Source organism: Drosophila ananassae, chromosome 3L (genome assembly GCF_017639315.1).
Source record: "Drosophila ananassae strain 14024-0371.13 chromosome 3L, ASM1763931v2, whole genome shotgun sequence".
NCBI classification, from domain to species: domain Eukaryota; kingdom Metazoa; phylum Arthropoda; class Insecta; order Diptera; family Drosophilidae; genus Drosophila; species Drosophila ananassae.
The window spans coordinates 10,781,450-10,801,846 of NC_057929.1; the positions used below are offsets into that span (position 1 = coordinate 10,781,450).

The 20,397-nt window shown below is 39.3% G+C and overlaps 1 protein-coding gene across 1 annotated transcript; it reads left to right on the top strand.

The window, feature by feature from the left end:
• Positions 1–103: 103 nt before the first annotated feature.
• Positions 104–17,191, top strand: LOC6496080 (neuropeptide CCHamide-1 receptor). Its single transcript, XM_001960142.4, has 9 exons — positions 104–744; positions 10,811–11,329; positions 13,632–13,858; positions 13,916–14,019; positions 14,076–14,285; positions 14,791–14,894; positions 15,192–15,329; positions 16,110–16,256; positions 16,334–17,191. Exons 2-9 carry the CDS (start codon positions 10,998–11,000, stop codon positions 16,545–16,547), a joined length of 1,476 nt encoding a protein of 491 aa, XP_001960178.1. The 5' UTR covers positions 104–744; positions 10,811–10,997; the 3' UTR covers positions 16,548–17,191.
• The last annotated feature ends 3,206 nt before the right edge of the window (positions 17,192–20,397 follow it).

The following is a 20,397-nucleotide window of genomic DNA, read 5'->3' on the forward strand; positions in this document are numbered from 1 at the left end:
TATTCGATAAGTTGCTACAATTGGCGCGATATTTGAATAATTTTTGTACAAATTAAAACTAAAGTGCTGTTTGAGAATATGGCAAGATTTGAGGCTACTCTGTATGTGAGGCTATTGTCAACACTCGATTACTCGATAATTTGTATTAAAAAGCGCTATATTCAAAAGCCTACTGACTGAGCATGCGTGCTGCTGGTCCTACAACCGGCATTTTAGCCACCCACTTTGGCGCCCCGTCCAATCTTCGGATCAATTGTATGTGTGTGAGTGCTTCTGGCCCGGCCAACATGCAGTCAGCCAGCGAAGCAAAACCAAACGTTTTCGCGCGCGCAAACAAGTCGCATGCGTTTTCCTCCGTTCCGTCGGACAGTTCAAGTTCAAAAACGGAATATTTCGATGTACTGTGTGATGTTTCGGCGTTGACGCCAATATCCGGCAATAGCTTTTCAAGTGTTTTTGCTTGCTAAAAAGAATTCAATAAATTCATTCAAATTCTTCCCGCCAGTGTTCTGTGTGTTTTTCGGCGATATAAACAAAATTAGGCAAGCAAGTGTCTTGTGCTGTCTTGTGTGGGGCATTGGGGAGCGTGGCATGACCTCCTCTCGTTAAGCGGTGGTGTATCCTGTTTAAGTGCCATCACTTCCCATTCCAAAACATCAATTTGGGGGCCAAAATGAAGTGGCCGCGTGTGGGGGCTGGAATCGCATAAAAACACGGAAACACGGAAAACACTTTAACGCAAATGTAAGCATAATAAATAATAATTGCAGATTGATGTAAATTTGTTTATCGGCGGTGTCGGAAATGGTAAATTACAAACTTATCAGCTCATCTTCTGTGAAGACCTGCTTGACTTTCCAAAGTTTGCATACAATATCCTGGCTGACCAAATTATCCAGGTGAATTGATGGTCGGTTCCATAATTCAGTGTCCGCATATCGACATTTGAATCTGGAAAAATCCCAAAGGAAGTCGAACGCGAATCGCATAAAAAATGCTGTTTTCCGGTCCTTGACTGGGCCTAAACTGCAGTTTTTGGCTCGTAAATCGTGCGTGGGGGAGAGCACTGGTATGCATTTTCATTCAAATTTCAAATCGACAAAAACAGGGCCGTGTCTGGGGTTCTGTTTCTGTTTCCGTTTCGCTGTAGCGCTGTTTATTTTGCTTCCGCTTTCCGTTTGCATATCGACTATTGTTGCTTCTGGGTCTGGCTCCATAAATCCAGAATATGGGTTGGCTATTCTCAAAAGCAGCGCCTGAAAACTGGTCGTAGGAATTACCATTTTAATGCAATTTTTGCCTTTGCATGTTGATTGATATCCTGTTGTAATTGTATCGAATTCCAAAGTGGATTGGACTACGTCATTTCTATGAATAAATCGGCACAACAATGGCATCATCCGAACCGTACTATTTTCTCTATCAGATGCAATGAAACTGCATAAACGGTGCACTTACTCCATTTCAATTTGTGTTTTTGTTACGCTGCCATAAATGTTTCAGCCCCAACACCAAAATCTTAAGCTCATGGTTTATTCCTGGCATGACTTTGGGTACCACCTTTTTCATGCTGCACACTTAGCCACAAGCCAACAATCCAACCAGAAGCAGAACCTTCCAAGTTAATGAAAAACCAGAAAAAGTAAAGCAACAAAAAAAAAAACAGAAGTACAAGACCCAAATCTGGAACAAGACGAGGCCCTTTAAAATGCACAAAAACCAAAGGACAAGAGAAAAATATGCAAAGGGCAAAGGGTGTTTTGGGGAAAAAAAGTGCAAGTGCAATGGCTGCGCGTGCCATTTATTTGCCTTTGGCAATAGTAGAGAGTATCCATTCGCCCGGCTTAAATATGCCATTAACAAAAGCTGCAAGATTAGAATGGTTATTCAGAGCTATAGAGTACGGAAAATATATGGCGTACGGCGCACCGTTCCCAATCTAAATATAAATGCAGGGCGTGCGTCTGGACACGATCCATCCATCCATCTAGTCCATTGAATAAGTTTGTTTACAATTAACCGAAGCGACAGCATTAAACAAAAACTATGTCGACGAGCGAATATAAACAAAAGCCGACGTGCCAAGAAAATTGTATAGAAACATATGTACCAATTTCACAAAAATCCATTTTATTCAGTTGTTGGATTTAAGGTGTCTACAGAATCACCTTGCCAAAATCACCATTTCGTTGGCAAAAATTTACAAATAAAATGTAAGAAAATAAACAGCAAAAACCCGCGAGTGGGTAAATACATTTTCGCTTTTTCTATTTATTGGCAGCTTATCTGGCGAAAAGTTCAATTAAAAGCAAAGTTTCTACATTACTTAGCAGTGGAAAAATATAGTCCTCGAACAAAGCCTAACGCTTAGATAAGGGTCTTCAATTCCATTAAAACTTCCTCCCCCATAAACATGTTTATTACAGCATATTTATGTATTTGGGTTACCTATGATTTATGCCCAGCTACGATTTGATATGCATCTTGCCTTCCGCATTCGTTTTTCGCCTTTTCTATTCAGATATATTGGCGAGTCCTTAGCCGCGCCCTCCTTTTCCGGTTTTTTCTTCGGGCTCCCACAACCGCCACGACCGCATTGGATCTGTTAAGACGAACTAATTTCACCCGGACGCGGCTAATACATACGAATGACAGTCATTTAATTTCTATGAGTCATAAATTTTTATATTGCGCATACGCCGGGTGTGCAGGCTAGAAGCTACAGTATCCTTGGGAGCATCACAGTCGGAGCACTGAACAATTGCACCTAATTAGGTGAAATGAGATCCAAACTACAGGGCCAAATTGTTTTTAGTTAATCAAGGGAAGGAGCACAGCTTTGAAAGTCGAACTTTAACAAAAAGGAAACTTAAATTGAAATGTAAGATAGTTCCGTCCTGGTTCCTTTGTTTTACTTGGAAAACTTGTTCCGAGCTGCGTTTGGCCAAACAAGACACGTCGGCAAATGATTTTGTTTGCCTGACACTTCAAGTGCCAGAATCCAATGGGATGGGAAGGGGCTTGGCTTGAACAAAACTGTCATCTCCCTGGGTGGGGGCGTGGCAGGGATCATACAAAAGCCAATCACCACAAAACACCCGAGTAATGATACGGAACTTTTCAAGTGACTTTACCCCTCACTTCCGGCCTTCCATTCTTTACCTTTCCCTTTACTTTCTTTCTGGTTTTTGTTCGTCCTGGTGACAGGACATTGTGGGCATTGGCAGCCTGGTTGTTGATTCAAATCACTTTCGAGAAAAAGTTATCTGCAAATGGCAAATGGCTTAATCGGCCGAGTTCGATTGATACTCAGAATTAGTTTACTAGTTTTGGGATGATTATGATCTATTGATTTTTTTTACGAAATTTCTTAATTAAATCCTTTTCCTGTGTCCCTATACAGTTTCCTGCACTTGGAAGATTGGCTTTCGGACAATGGCCATAACATAAACTACCATTTAGCCGAGTTGGAAAGTGAGACCAGTATGCAATTAGCATTATTAGGTTTTGCAAAAACACGAAACCGCAACTCTTGCACTTCGCAAAGCTTGAATTTCAATTGTATTATCCCCAAGGTCTGTCTCCCCTAGCATATCTGGAAGTGTGAGTAAGAGTAATGGCATTAACGAAACCATCGCATTAATTAAATGCTCACAAACTCAAATAGACATTTTTAATAATTTCGCCGGAAGCTAGCGGAAGCGCAGGGGGTGGAACATTTCTGATAACTATCCGCTCTTAGAATTAATTAAATGCCGAGCGACTTTTCTGTTTTTGATACGAAAAGCGTAAGTTGGATAAAGTGTTCAGCTTCTAGGAATTAATTTATCGTTTTTGAGTTCCTCGAAACATTTAGCATTGACTTGACAGTGATTTTGGGGTTGTTCCGGAAAATCCTTTAAGATTGGATCAAATTTTAAATTAAAATATTAGGAAAGTTAACTCTGTTTTATAAACTAATCTATTTAATTCATTGGGAAATATCTCTCTCTTTGAATGGCTTTCATTAAAATCAACAGGCGGAAAATGAATCGCAGGAAAATTATTAAAATTGCATAACCATTAGAGAATCCTGAGCATTTTTCATGAACAAATAAACGCCCCCGCATTCCTCATTTATTTTACACATTTAATGAGCCCAAGGAGTAGGAGGAGGAAAGGACCTGGAGGTCCTGTGCACCGTTAGCACCTCATGTAAGCTGTCATGTAATTTAATATGAGGCGCCTCCTCCTAACACCGACTCTGATACTGGCAACACCAATACCGGGGCCAGGATCCGATGGTAGCAAGGACACCCACCCAGCAACACCCAACCAATTAACTGGGGGCCATTGTGCACAAAATGGCCCGTGACGGGGCAAAATGCCGAAAGCCAGGCCAAAACTGGCAAGCAGCTTAGGGGAGTGAGAGACAAATTACAAAATGAAAATGATATATGTGCTGATGTCGGCAGGATGGGGGGGCAGGATGGATTGAGGCATAAGTGTGGCATGTCCGTCAGCCAGTCACCCAGTCATCCAGTCAGTCAGTCAGTTAGTCGTTTAACAAATTTATATGTCGAGAGGTTTCCCCCCTGGCGTCTGCCAGCTGTTGCTGAATAATGAAGCTGCTCTACGCCCATCAAAGAAATGTCAACAAACTACGAAAAACCAAAAAAAAAAAGAAGGAAAATTAAGAGCTTTGAGAAAAATGTTGAATTATGCAAATTGATGGCATTTAAATGCTGGTTCGTCTTAGCCGAAGAAACATGCTGGCAATAAAAAAAAGGCAAGCTAAAAATAAAATTTAAATTAATGGCCGGCAGAAGCGTCAGAGAAAAAAACCAAATTGCCGGCTTGTGAAAAATTGAGTGCAAATCATTTCGTGACGCCCGAAAGTAGGCCAAATTTTTTAACAAAGATATAATCTCCATTTTTTTGGGTATATCAGTTACCAGAAATTAAATAACTTACCCAAGAGAAAAACATTAAAGTTCAATTGTTATTTTTTTTAAACTTTTTGAAACCCTATACGTTCAATGCCATTGGGGAGTGTTTTAAAAAAAATGGAGCCCCTATCAAATGGCAAAGAGTATTATTTTGCGCACTTTCTGAGACTTTCTTTTTGTTAATGGGTGTGTGTATTGCAAATTGTCACCCACAGCAACGAATGCTTTTGTTCACGCCGACTTTATGTGTGCGACAACCATTACTCAAGTATATAAATCAAGTGCCGGACACTTCATTTTAACGTGGAGGGGACGTTTTTTATTCCTACACCATCTCCGAGCCCCGTTTCCCAAAAAAATAAAAAAAAACAAACCAAAAAAACCAAATGGAACAGAAAATGGACGCCTTTTTGTGGCCAATTAGTCATTTAAACGGGCATTTTAAGGAAAAATAAATGAATAATTATTAAATGCCTGGCTTGAATCAAAATATCCAGGAAAGGGCAATAAAAAGCGTCTGCCTCAAGCAATTTATCAAAAATATTAAAACAAATATTGTCCAAATTAGCAAATGAAATTAAAGTCCTGAGTAGTACTGACTGGAAACAGTAGCGTGCTGTTGAATTTGTTATACAGACTTTAAATGGGTAATGGTATAAGTAACTACGTATCTCATATGCATATAAAATTGCAAAGATGGGTAAAAGTACACTAAAATCTAAATAGTATATAAAACATTACTACTTAAATGTTCATTTCAAGAGAGAGTCTATTAAGGCGAGAAGTAGGAGAACTTTCATAAGCAGAACTTATAAAAAAAATTAAATTTTTTAAAATGTAATCTAAGATTTTCTCTCAGTGCCCTATATGGCACAAAGTTGTCAGACAATGGCAATTGCTTTGTTCCCAACTAAAGTTTCATTTAGACATGCTAATGCACTCTAATTGCGTCCAACCAACCAAGTGAGCGGAGCCTTTAGGGAACCTACGTTCCCAACTGCTTATTAAAGGACATGAAAGGGTATAGTATACTGTAATTTAAAGTTTTTTTGCCGCATTGATTCAACCACTCCCTTTATCCAGCGGGCCTCTGTTATTACATTTTTTTCTGTTGAAGCAAAAATGTTAACACTCTCGGAGTCCTTTGGTTCGCAATTTGCTTTGACAATCGATTTCCGGGGCAGGCGAAAAAATTGTTTCTCGCATATTTTTGGAAGCCAGCCCGCAGGCCAAAGGAATTTCATAAAAATAATGGTGCAGGGCGATTACATAAATAATTTATCTAGATAATGACAATCGAAATTGTTCCGCCATTTCCTTTCGAGCTGATCCCCTTATCGTTTATGGCTTTATTTTAAACCTACTCCCCCACTCCGAAACATTAAGTGCAAACTGTCGGAGGGATTTTCATAAAAATGGCAAAAAATAATACATGACGAGAATCAGTGGTGTGAACTGGCTGGCGGAATGAAAAAATTAAATATAACTATGACATTGTATTTTAATGGCTTATGAGACGCTTAAATTTGATTTTTTATAACCACTCCTTAGTGGTTACTTTATGTTCGAACATGGTGGCATTCGGAGGACACACACATTTCGCCATAATCCTGTCTGGCATATCGAAGCTTAAGCTTTAAGGGGCAAACATTATTAAATTTTTGAATTGGATTCTAAGAATAGAATTGTCTTAAGCTTTTGCTCTTCAAGTAAATCATTGGAAAGCATATATTTCATTCATTAAATTTACATAAAAATGTAAAAGGACGAGCAGGCGCCTAAAAGCTGGCAACATGCTATTCAATTACAAGCCGCAAAACAAATGGCCAATCGCAAATCTTCTGGCAAAGCCTGTCTCCTATTTTGTGTCCTCTGTTTTTGTGTGTAACGCATAATTCATGGCAAAAATAAAAAATTTCCCCTGTCTCCAACAACCGGTGTTATTTATTCAAAATATTCGTGTGTGTCTGCGTCTTGCGTTTCCACAAACATACAAAAAAAAAGAAAAACAATCTAGAACATTTGCCGACGACTTAACTGCATTTATTATGAGACGCACTGAGCCCCAAAAGACTGAAAGATAATATTCCATTCCCCTGCTGAAACGTGTGTGTGTGTTTGCAAAGCGATAACAATTTTTTGGCCAGGGAACCCCATAGTCCCCGTCGATTCTACGGGATTGCGACGGGTTTTAAGTGGCGTTGTGTCCGCAGCTGAACTACTGATAAATTGCATTGATTTATCAAAAGCACGCTTGGATGCCATGTATTCCATAAAAATAACACCATGTGATTGGATTGGCGATTGTAACGATTGAGAAAGTATCCTGGAACTAATTATAGTTTTTATTAAAAATACTAAATAATGGAGATTTTATAGATTCCTTAATTTTGTTGTTTAGAAGTTCTTATATTCTATAGTTTACAGGGTATCAAAAAAGAGAGAATACTGGTAATACACTGGTAACCCTACAAACATTTGACATCCAGATGGTCACCAGATAAGAGGACCTTTGCCGGCCAGTCGCTGTCATAAATCACAACACTTTTCTCTTCAGTTGATACATTTCCTCCCCTCTGTTTTTACTCAATTTAAGCCAGTTATTGATATAGGCTAACAGGTTTATTTGTCGGTCTGATGTCAGCAAGAACGAAATATATCAATTCTCGTTCGAATTATGAATATTTATGACGGCGTTACCCCGAGAAAAAGGTTCTTTAAACGGAATAATTTATCACTTGGCCTAGTCAATGTCGAAATTCAATTAGCTAAGTGTTGTACTAATAAACCTGACCGCATCCCCAGATCCACCGTCTCACATTCACTTTTGTGCTAACTTTTTGTTAACAAATTAATTATGTCGAGGAGCAAACAATGCGGACACTGCTGACATTTTAACAGGATCGTCAAGGTTCGGTGGCCGGTTTCCATTCGAAATATTTCAACAATTTAGCAGCTTTCGCTCGAAATTACTTAATTAGTTGGCCTTTGTTCTCGAACTTCATTTACATTTCCAATTGCGTTCTTGACTGAAAAATCGCAATGAGCAACTGAAACATCCTCTAAAGGAAGCCATTCCAGTTCTATAGGAAAGAGAACTCTATTAAACTAGCTAAAGAATCTCTGGGGGGTATTTCTATGGATTCGCGAATAACTAAAGAGTTTCAATATTAAAAGCTACCTAATTAAAAGGGTTATGAATTCACAATACAATAATTTTCAATACAAAAAATATCAAAATACATATTTAATGCCAAACTATTGTTTGTTTGTCACAACTTTGGCTTCAATAATTTCCGACTTATGGTCTTTTTTGTCCTTTTCGATTAGTCGGTAAACAATTGATATCATAAACTAATTAAAAATTCCTTTTAATTATATATTTCCAAGAAAAATTACATCAGTTCATTATGGAATTCTTTTCACAATTTCCTTAATAACTATTTACTGGCAGAATGAATAAAGTTTGCCTTCTGCTTACCTGAGTTGGCGAAGACAAAGTTTGAGGAATCTCTTGTTCGTTAAAACTTATTTTTTCAATTTATTTAATCACAATTAGGCTTAATCACTTAAATGGTAGTTGGTGGTGAATTAAATTTAATAAGAAACAGCAAAAAATCCTCTTCTCGAATGAAGAAACTTTCTCCTCACAAAGTGAGCATTTTTCCACTTACCGGAGAGGTTGGCAACTTTGTGGCATTTGAATAACACTTTTGGCTCTGGTTTATGCAAATTGTGTTTATGCATTCATACGGATTTGATTTTTAAGGCATCTGTTTTTACAGTTCCTTACAGTCCATAATATTTTCGATGGCATCCGGGTTTTATGCAACGGAAAAGCGCTGAAAATCCGGCTGCGGGCTGCCGGTTGTTGTCGGTGGATGGAAAATGATTTGGCCGGATGTTTACATTCAACCTGGCTGGAAAGGTGATGCTGGGATGACAGACCATTCATATTTTTATTACAAAAGGGATGGGTGGTTGGGAGGGAAAAGGAAAGGACGCGCCGAACGCACAGTTTTCAATTACGGCGACTTTTCCTTGTCGCCTGACCGAGTCCCCATTGAAGCTTTCTCGGGCGTCAGTTACGTTTTATGAGTCACTGTATATACCCGTACATATATTTGTATGTGCGAGTGCGGTTAATGGCTGGAAATGTAATGACAGGATATGCATTCCTCGGAGTGTCGACGAGCAAGTGACTGCCAAGGAGCCCGAGCCGGCATCATCAAGTTGATAAGAAATTCCACGCTAATGTCATAAATCTGTAACATAAAGTCCATCATTGGGCTTTCCTGATTTTCCTCCTCTTCAGGGGATTTCCCTTAAGACTTTAATGGAAAGTCAGAACCTGTTACATTTGAAGAAAAGGAATTCCAAATTAGCAAACCAAAGGGTGAAATTAAACAAATTTTCAAAGTGAATGAAACAAGGGAATTTTCAGAAGCGAAAGCAAGTGTGCATTCTTGATGTGATTACACAACCAGCAGACAATTGGATTTCCTTTTAAAATGCACTTAACCAAAGAAGTAACTATTAAATTACTTAACCATTTTATCTCATTTTCTTCAGATAGAAGTTTTTCTTTCTGAAAGAATTCTGCGTCCAACAAATTAATAGCCGAGGGGTATGCATTTTTTAAATCCAAAAAAGGCACAAAGCTTGTAAAGTATCTGTAGAATGTTTTTGATTTTGGACGGCACTAATTTCAGACTGAAAAATTGAATTTCCTAAAGGTCCCTCCACCATTTAATACAGCGCATTCGTTGGAGTGTCTATAAATATAACCAACTACGCAGAAATGCTTTTCCCACAAGACTTGAAAGATATCGTCGAAAATTTTGTTTTTAGGTTTTGATGCAGATTGACGAGGGATTGAACTAGAAATCGTTTAAGGTATTCCGCTCAAGGATCGGATGAAAATTGGCCACGATATGAGCTTTGTTTGGGGCACAAGTGGGCATCCTGGAGTTTACAAGGGGTTCCATCAGGAAATATGGAAAAATATCGATCGAAAATTTTGTTTTTAGGTTTTGATATAGATTGATGAGGAATTGAACTAGAAATCGTTTAAGGTATTCCGCTTAAGGATCGGATGAAAATTGGCCAAGATATGAGCTATGTGCCCCACTTCGTTTGGGACACAAGTGGGCATCCTTGAGTTTACAAGTGGTTCCATCAGAAAAATGGAAAAATATCGATCGAAAATTTTGTTGTCAGGTTTTGATGCAGATTGACGAGGAATTGAACTAGAAATCGTTTAAGGTATTTCGCTCAAGGATCGGATGAAAATTGGCCAAGATATGAGCTTCGTTTGGGGCAAAGGTGGGCATCCTGGATTTTACAAGTGGTTCCATCAGGAAAAATGGAAAAATATCGATCGAAAATTTTGTTATCAGGTTTTGATGCAGATTGACGAGGAATTGAACTAGAAATCGTTTAAGGTATTTCGCTCAAGGATCGGATGAAAATTGGTATTGGATGAAAATGGATTGAATATTAAAGGTTTTCCCCTGAATGATTAAGGAAAACCTAACAGAGACAAAGCCTATTCAAATATCCTGTATTTATGTTTGAAAATGGACAATTTGGGCAATTTCCCCATAAATAAAAAGAAAAATATTGCATATTGGTTCAGTTGGTATTTACCTTGCGTCCAATAAATTAATTTCAGCGTAAATACTCGGTTTCCTTCCGAAAGTAAACACATATGGTCTGCTATTTAATAGCTCCGAAAATATGCACAATATTTTTGATATTGGACAGTAGGAATTTCATACTAACTAATTGAATTTCCCCCAAAAACCATTAAAGCCTAACCGAAAACAAATTGAATCAGGTTTACCAATTACAAGCTGTATTGTTTTTTCTCTATTTTCCAGCCAGATAAAATTGAATGCAAAAATGCAGCAGCCAACGAGCCGTGAAGGAAATAAATGAATCATGTTGGCTTAAACAGTTTCCATTTAGTTGGGCAAGAAATAACATTAAAGGAAACCAAATCGAGTCAAGTCAGCAGCAGAAGCAGGAGAACCACTATATCCCCCCAGTAACCACTCAAGTCCCTCGATGATAGCCAAGTTGGTCAGCATGGAAACGGACTTCGACATGGGACGGGACACTTCTGAGGATTCACCACAGCTGCCCTACCCGTACAACATTACGCAGGCTCTCTGGGATCTGGCTGCAACGTCCACCCAGTGGCCCCTCCTGGACTTGGGTACCGAAAATTCCAGCGAACTGGCGGTGACAGAGACACCCTACGTGCCATACGGTCGTCGCCCGGAAACCTACATTGTTCCCATCCTGTTCGCCTTGATCTTCGTGGTTGGTGTCCTGGGCAATGGCACTCTGATTGTGGTCTTCCTCAGTGTGCGCCAGATGCGGAATGTTCCAAACACGTGAGTGAACCATATAACCGGAAAGGTTACCATACCGCCTGGATAATCAGGCATAATGGTGGGTTTAGTTTAATAAAGGGGTACGATTTAAAGTCACGAAATCATTAATTACATATAGGGTTACTTCTACTAACCAATTTTTAGATTAACAGAAATGGAACTGTATTTTTAAACTTCTATAAATTAAATGTACCATTCTTTTTGAGGCACGACACGACTTTAATATGACACGACAAGGGCTCCATATATGTAGTTCTATTAAAATATTTTAAAATCCTCCCCTGGTGGTCTGTTCTGATCGCTTACTGCAGTTTGATCTTCAAAATAGACCTGACTTCCTCAGTAAAATTTACAGGACATCACCTTGTCCTGGAACTCCTAGATTTCTAGCCTTTGAACTTGATTTACGACAAACTTAAATTGAATTTAATTATATGCCTCATGCCCCAGACAGCGTGTGCGCCAAATTATGCATGCAAAAGGCAAATGTCACGAGTTGGCCAACAGCGTTGCCTGAGAATTGTTCCACTTGCCAGCCCCTCCAGCCCCTTCAGCCCCTTCTAGCCCCCAGTCAAATTGCCCTCCAGCCCATCAGTTAATTAAGTGGCATGCCGAGCCGAACGAGGCAGTCAGGCAGGCAACGATGATAATGGTAATGTTGTTACCGCCTTCGTCTCGAAATTTACTCAAAACTCTGCCAATTATATATTGCACAGGCATAAGGACAAAACACACACACACCCACATCCACACACTCACACACTCACACTCACAAATCGATTGGCAGCTGTTGATGTTTTGTAGCCAAGGAGCGGGAAAATGGCATAACTAATTAGTCATGTTGGAGGAGATTTTTGTAGGGAGAGTGCATGTATTGTGTGTTTTAGTACATTATGCCATAAATCACTTTATTGTGCCAGGCTTGCAGGCGAGATAAATATAATTTTCTGACAGACAGTAACCTTATGTGACTTCCACAAGCGGAAAAATCTTGCCTACTTTTTGGGGGAAGCCAAAGTAATTCGTTAAAGACGATGGATTTTCCCGGAAATAAAGAGATTGGCGCCTATGGGATATAAAAAATGAAAGTAATTTAACAGGATAAGCAATTTATTATTCATAGGATGAAACAAAACACAAATGAACTTGATTATGGTTGGCCTCTAACCTTGATAATCAATTTAATTATTTTGGTTATTCTTAAATTTCTTAAAGAATCATTCTATTTAAAGCCCGCCCTTCTTGAGTTCTAAACTTGCCACAACCAATTAATGTAAATAACCTGAACAGTCAGGTTTCTAGTGGCAACATCTTGACTTTATAAAGTTGTTTATTCTGGTGACACGAGTCTATCATTAAAACAATGACCTTCGCCAGATGGCAGTTGTTCTCCCGGGCGGTTTGTGGTCAATTAAAACAGAGCCCCGTGTCGGCAGGACCGGATAGGACCACTGCCACTTAAAAAGGAATTGTCACGGCTCTAGTATAACAAACATGAAGCCACTTAAATTTTGTAGCGGATGCTAAAGCCATAAGGATGCAGTATGTAAAGCATGAATTTGCCCGGAACGCGATTCTGCATTAAGCTGAGCTCAGGTCCTTTTAGCAAAAGGCTAACGTGAATGTCAACTGATCAAATTACGCTGAAATTGCATTTGGCAACTGGGGAGAAAGTCAGAGAGTCAGGGCGTTTTAAAAGCCAAGTGGTGCTAGACCAGTAAGCCGGAGACCACGAGACCATAAGACCCTTATCGGCTTTGCCGGGGGCCACAAAAAACGTAATTTGGTGTTGCATTTCCGACAGCCAGGACGTGGCTAACAAAGTGCCACATGCAGCTTATTTATGGTAAGCGCGGGTCGTGGGGATAAAGGCGAAATTACTATATGAGATCACGGACCGAATTGCCACTATGCGCAATTTATTAGCCCACTTTCTGCCAGCAGCACAGAATGCAAAACTCTTAAAAAACAAATAGTAAGGAGTCTCCTTGCCTTTGTCTATTTGCGGCTGAAGACAATATACATGCCACTTAATAAGGCTTTCGGAAGATAAATCAATTTTAATGGTCATTGTATTGCCCTTAAGTCAGCAGTTGTTGCGAAATTTGCCTAAAAACTTTCCAAAACATAAATCAGCCATGCGGCGCATTTTTATCACACTTCCAGGACACGTGCTGCTCGAAGAGATGAGCTTGAAGTCCTTTCGGAAAGTCAGCCTGCTTATCTTAAAAAATGAAACATAAATCTATGTATTTCTTGAGAAGGGTGACTTTAAATTTCCTATAAAAAATGTCATTTTCAGCTATATTTTATCACTGGCTCTGGCGGATCTTCTGGTTATTGTAACCACAGTGCCACTGGCATCTACCATCTACACCGTGGAGTCCTGGCCCTGGGGCGCCTTCCTATGCAGTTTGTCGGAATTTATGAAGGATGTATCCATTGGTGTATCGGTATTTACGCTGACTGCTTTGTCGGGAGATCGATATTTTGCCATTGTGGATCCCCTAAGAAAATTTCATACACATGGTAAGGAACCTATCTATAAATAGTTTAAGGATATTGTTAGAAACATCAACTTTTAAGGAGGTGGGCGTCGAGCTACAAGAATGACTTTGGCCATAGCCGTTTCCATTTGGTTGTTGGCCATACTCTGCGGTATGCCAGCACTTTTGGGCAGTTATATTAAAGTAAGTTTACTTTGATTTAATTTTACTTCTGCTAATAAAAAAACATATCCTTATAGCGCCTTATCATCAACGAAAAGTCTTTCATCTACTGCTATCCTTATCCGGAAGGTTGGGGTGAAAACTATGCCAAAACCATGGTACTGCTCCACTTCCTCGTTTATTATGCCATTCCTCTGGTGATTATCGCAGTGTTCTACATCCTCATTGCCCTTCACTTGATGTATTCGGCCAGTGTTCCGGGCGAAATCCAGGGAGCTGTTCGCCAGGTGAGTCCTCCAACTTACTCGATTTAAGTTCCCCAAAAGAATTCATAAGTGCTGCAAATTGATATCAATCATTGGACTCAACCTCTCAACCCTCGGAAAAGTATAGGAAAAAAAGAAGCTGCCATAAAAGTGAATTATAAACTTTTCCACAACTATTTTCGCAACGTGGCTGTGCGAAAAAAACTTTTCCATTCAGTTCGCTTGGGGTTGGCATAAAATATTCAATATTAACTTGACCGACGCACTAAAACTCCAACACAATGGGTTGAAAGGTGGAATAAATTGGGGAACTTTTCGGCGGTTTACAAAGCATGTGTTTTCGGGTAGAACGCTCATTTGAGATGGACTCTATTCAGGGTAAATTATTTATTTAATTTAATGAAACTTCGAGTCATAAAAAAAAGGACATGAGGGATGTGGAGTATTCTGTCATAATATATTTTCCTTTTCAGGCATCTAACTTCATTGAGCATAACATTTATGGTTTGTTTCTTTTTTTTTGCAGGTTCGAGCCCGTCGAAAGGTGGCCGTCACAGTTTTGGCCTTTGTTGTAATCTTTGGCATTTGCTTTCTACCCTATCACGTATTTTTTCTATGGTTTTACTTCTGGTGAGTACTCAGCCCTTGCCCATGAATTTCCTCCAGCTAGCCATGAATGAATAAATGGAAAGTCAATTTGTCAAGCGGATAAAAAGGGACCTGCCAGCATCCAGCAAACGATGCTCACAAAGGCAAACAGTGTGTATGAGTAATTTTGTTGCCATTTGTTCGACACTTGTTCGCTGGGAATGCAGGACAATCGATTTCCCTGCTGATATCTCCATTATGGGTGCTTTACTCTGACTCCCTCGATTTTTGTACGTATTTTTCTCATGTTCACCTTTTTTGCTCGTCTTTCTCCGACAGGCCCACCGCCCAGGAGGATTACAATGCCTTTTGGCATGTGCTGCGCATCGTTGGCTACTGCATGTCCTTCGCCAACAGCTGCGCCAATCCAGTGGCCCTCTACTTTGTGAGCGGCGCCTTTCGCAAGCATTTCAATAGGTATTTGTTCGTTCACATCAATCCACCTCCACAGCTACAGAATGACTAAACGATACTCGGTAATCGTCACTCAGTCGACTGTCGCTAAAGAGTCACTAACAAAAATCTGTAGTCCCCGTGTAAGCCATCTGTCAATTTGTATCTCTCTTTAAAAAACGACAAGAAATTCTAATAATTTATAACAACTCTAAACACAAACCGAGAAATATTGAGCCAAACATTCAGATGCAATCACTGGTTATCGAAAATTTAATATAAAATCATATCCCTTTCTTTTACGAAACATAAGCAAACATATTATATATTTTTTTGTTCCTCCTCTTGTTTGTGAGACCCCTTTCAATCATTACTCAACTTCAATTGAACATCACAGAAAAATCAACTTCACAACTTCCTTTTTGATATGAGGATACATATATGTGTTCACGGATTGCAATCTGGAATTGTTTGTTGCTCTCGCTTGAGTTCAAAAAATGCAATACAGACAAAAAAGCACAGAAAGAAAATATTACTAAAATGGTTCATGTTTTTATGAAGGCTTTCCGTAAAGTATTAATACGGGTCGTATACTTAATATGTTGTATAGCATAAATTGTTCCCCAATTAATTCTTAAATTTAAATACAAAACATAACCCTTTTTACTAAATATTTTCTGTGAAAAACAATAAACGCGCCACATTTCGACACCTACATGCGAGTTTTATGAAATATTTTATATGAAACTCTGCGCTTGCCTTTCCCGACAATAGCGATTTTTGTTTGTTTCCTTTTTTTGGCAGATACCTGTTCTGCCGCGGAGCTAGTGGCCGCCGGAAGAAGCGCAGCCAGCACGACACCTTCTGTATGCACCGGGACACCTCGCTGACCAGTACCGCCTCCAAGCGCTACCAGTCCCGCCATTCCTGCTACCAGAGCACCATCCGCAGGTGAGTCCCATCCCGGATGGAATTCTTTTTTCCGAATTGTCCTCGATATACATATTTTTGACCGTCACCTCGGACAGCTGTCGCCTGCAGGAGACAACGATAACCACTCTGCCAAATGGCAGCAATCTGAACGGAGCACCCATTTCCACCACAGAACTGGCGCTGCCCGTCATGGTCCAGGCCACCGGTCACAATGAGGCGCCGCCGAGCTATGAGTTCTCCTCTCTGAAAGAATTTGGTCAGCAGTCGCGAGCACACCCACAAAAATTCCAGGAATCCCTATTGAATTGAAGTCCTAGAAGCAAAAGGTTTTAAACGGAGCTTACAGGATGTCTACATACAGGAAGCGAAAAATATATAGCACACCTATTTGGATTCTTTGATTTGTTAGAATTGGTAGCTGAAAGTAGATAATAGATAAAATAGCCAAAATATAAATATGTCTCTCCTAATTTAATTTGTAAACTTTGTTTAGAAACTCCACTTTCCCTCGAAGCTACCTTTATTGAAATCATACATTTCAAAGTCAGAGAAAAGCCCATACAACAAACAGAAGCTAGAAAATGTCCTTTGCAAAACTTTTGCCTCAAAGTTTAAGTAACTTGTCTAGAATGTAAATACCCAAAACAAAAAACATAAAACAGAAATATGTATTTCGATGTGTTTTCTATGTGTGTCAAGTAATGTCCTAAAGGTTAAGCATAAATGTGTCTGTTCCAAACTAAAGTATTGCAGCCGTGACACGGCTTTAAGCTAAATACATTTTACAAATAAATATTAAAAAGGATAAGAAAGGAAATATAAAACAATTTTACGTGCTCTGTGTTTTGTGCACAGAAAGGGACTCCATTTTATAGCTAATCACGATAACTTTGTAAATACATTTTTATGTGCCAGAATATAGTTGAAAATAAATGTAAATTGTGCGTTAAAAACTTTGTTTCCATCTGTCCGAGAAAAAAAGCCCCTAAAGTCGCCTCGAAGCCACAAAGGCCCAAGGACCTAAAATCAGAGCGAGTACAGCTCGTGTTGAATTTATGGGGAATTAAATTACAGAGCTTGTGGGTGACTTTAAGAAGAAATACCAAAGAAAAACTTTCTTCCGGCGTCCGGTCGTGACCTGAAAAAAAAGGGAAATCGGATTTTAAAACTCCCCTGCGGTTCCAGGACTCTGCGCGGGACATTTTCCGAGATTAATTGGTTTGGCCACAGGCAGGAAAGGTGAAATCGGAGTCACCGTTTAATCTCGTTCAGTTCAAACAAATTGCTGGACCGATTCTGATCCTTTTCCACGACGCAGGAGAGTTCTGTGACAGCTATATTAAAATGGAGTACGGTTTGAATTGAAGTAAGATTGATTCGAAATTGTTTTTGTAAAAGGAGTTTTCATTTCAATTTCTTGCTTTAGGGTATGTCTCGGGGAAGAGTTATTTTATTGATTTCCTTTCAATTTATCAATATAAATTATAATCCCCTCTCGTTATAAACATTTGTCTCTCATAATGACATTTTTCACCCCATTTATTCTGCGTTTTGCCTTTCATCTCGTTTCCGGAATCAATTTCCGGACATTTTCGAGATGATTTTGCGGCCTTGAGTGCCAATGAAATGTGCCATCAGCTCAATCAGCTTAAATCGGACGAACATTTACTGAAAGTCTCCATTTTGGGTTGTTGTGCGTGGGACTCCCAGCAGATTCGACAGATACAGAAATTAAATTAGCTCATGAAATGTTTGAACGCGTTGGCGTGCGTTGATCTGTCAGTTACGTGCCGCAAGGACTTGCGATTGCGGCTCCTTTTTGCATGTCCTGGCGACAGGCGTTATCTTGCGGCTTGGTAACCGGCACTTTTTTTTTTCTTACTTCAGACATGGCCTCTTTTCAGACGTTTTCTATTTATTTTCGCATCTTTCGGTTGCTCATTTTTAATAAACCGGCTTTGGGTAGTAGTAGACTCTCTTCCAGCATCTCATCCAGCATTTCAGCGACCACGTCAAGTTGTCATCAAGCCAAGTCGAGTGCTTATCCCGGCTTTATTAACTGTCCAAAGTGTTTGTCGCTTTTCGTCCTCGCCTTCGTCCTTACTCCCTGCTCCATGCTATCTTGACTTGGCCATTTTTTTATTCGTATTATATATTTTTATTATTTTCTTGGTCTCGTATTTCCTTTTTTGTCTTATTTGTGGTTTATTTTTAAAATGGTTTCCATGAAATTTTATTTTAGTTATGCTGTATTGCGTTTATTTTCTTTACTTATTTCAGCATCCACATTGCGGTCTAATTAGCAGATTGGAAACTAAATTAACTTATGCTTCAACTATTCGAAAGGATAATTGAAGGGACTTTTGGTCTGTGCTGGGGAATTGTCAAGATTAATTGACAATTTACTTGACTATAGTTGCTAGGGTCATTTGTCAGGATTTAAAGAGTTGATTAATGGCATTTGTCATAAGATTTCTATCAGGAATTCTGATTCAGAATGGAATAGGATAAAATTAGATTTAAATTTGCCAAAATGGAGACTTTTAATGGAGATATTTTAAAGCTTTGTTGCCTCTTGAACTTTTCCAACACTGGTAATTCAATAAATTGCTTTTAAACATCCCACTCACATTATTTGTTCAAATTAATAGCCGCCTAAATAGGCTTTTAATTAAAAATTTCTTTGCTAAACGGCTATTAATATTAATTTATGTAAGTCACTGGGCAAGTGCTTTGACACTTCAAAGCCACAAAAACAAAGACCAAGTCGTAATGAGAAGTACACCAACACCGTTATACGCAAATAAAAACAAACACAATGGCAAAGACAAAGAAAAAGAACAAAAACACAAACATGGCAATAACAATAACAATAATAATGGCAATGCCTTATAAAACATATGGGTGGTATGGTGGGGTGGAAGGATCTAAAATAAAAAGAGGGGCAACTAGGGGGGGACTAGTGGTGGTGTGGAAAATGTAGAAACATTGGCGTGGTAAATAAATAAAACGATTTCAGACGCTTAGAAACGCAAATGTAAACACAAAATCCTCAAGGTGCAAAGCACGGCAGCTTAACGGCATTCCTTTTCTGTCTGTATGGTCGTGTGTGTGTGTGGAAAAGCTTCTGGGTTGGCAGGGTAACGGGACGCTGACTGAAATCGGCGTGACGAAGAGTCCTTGCTAATCGTAAATTGCCTGGCATAGTACTAATCTACACATGCACACACACATTTATATATTAGGGGCATAAAAATTGGCACTCAATAAGCATGAGGGCACTTTTGGGCCACAGACCCAGGCTCCTCTTTCTCAGTCTCTTAATGCACGTACCACAATACATTCCACAACATACATATTTCTACATATGTACCGTTATGTGTATTTATGAGTGGGCGTTTTTGCCGCCAGGAGGCAGGAGTTATCCTTGGCGACGCTGACGACATCGTCTAGAGTCTCTTCCCTAGATCTGGTCCTGAATTTTAAATGCCCAAATGGGATAATAATAATAATCATAAATATTAAATATTCTAGTGCATTCTAATCAGGTATTTGTTTAGTCAGTATTTAGTGGATTGCCTTGTGAAAGTCCTCTAATCCTTCTTAGTTTTATTAAAGAGATAAGGAAGGTTTATCTTTTATCAATATTTTGACTATTTCCTATTTCCTAAAACTATTATCAATTACTCATCGAAGAACCCTCATATACTTTCTGATTAATGTTTATACGATATCCTATAAATTAAACATAACCTAAAAGTATGTTATTTTCTTGGACAGAGTATCCCTTTAAATATTCCCCATAATATGGTAAAATTCCAGGTTTATTGGCCTGTCAGAGGTCAAAGGAAGACCCAAAATATTACCACCTGCTGATTTATATTAAGTTGGAGTTATACAAGCGTGCCAAAAACCACGTTGCCCACATCCTGCCATTGTAGTTCTGGCAGGATCTAACCTTTGGGATGGTGGTGTGGGCTAAGTCTATTTTAAGCATTTACAACTTTATGGGCAACGGTCAAGTGGCAGGCCACTGAGGAGGACTCAATTCCACCCCCAACGAAGCTGACTTTAAGCTCCTTTCGGGAGCAATCACAGCTGGCGGTTGGCAAATGCCACAAGAGCCACCCACGCTCGGTTGGCTTGGTTGGGCCACCAA

What these genes read in the sequence shown, in the direction of transcription:
- LOC6496080 (XM_001960142.4), top strand. Translation starts at nt 10,998, where the DNA reads ATGATAGCCAAGTTGGTCAGCATGGAAACGGACTTCGACATGGGACGG. An exon ending in ATGCGGAATGTTCCAAACAC is followed by an intron (nt 11,330 to 13,631) that starts GTGAGTGAACCA and finishes TGTCATTTTCAG; the next exon opens with CTATATTTTATCACTGGCTC. An exon ending in TTTCTATGGTTTTACTTCTG is followed by an intron (nt 14,895 to 15,191) that starts GTGAGTACTCAG and finishes TTTCTCCGACAG; the next exon opens with GCCCACCGCCCAGGAGGATT.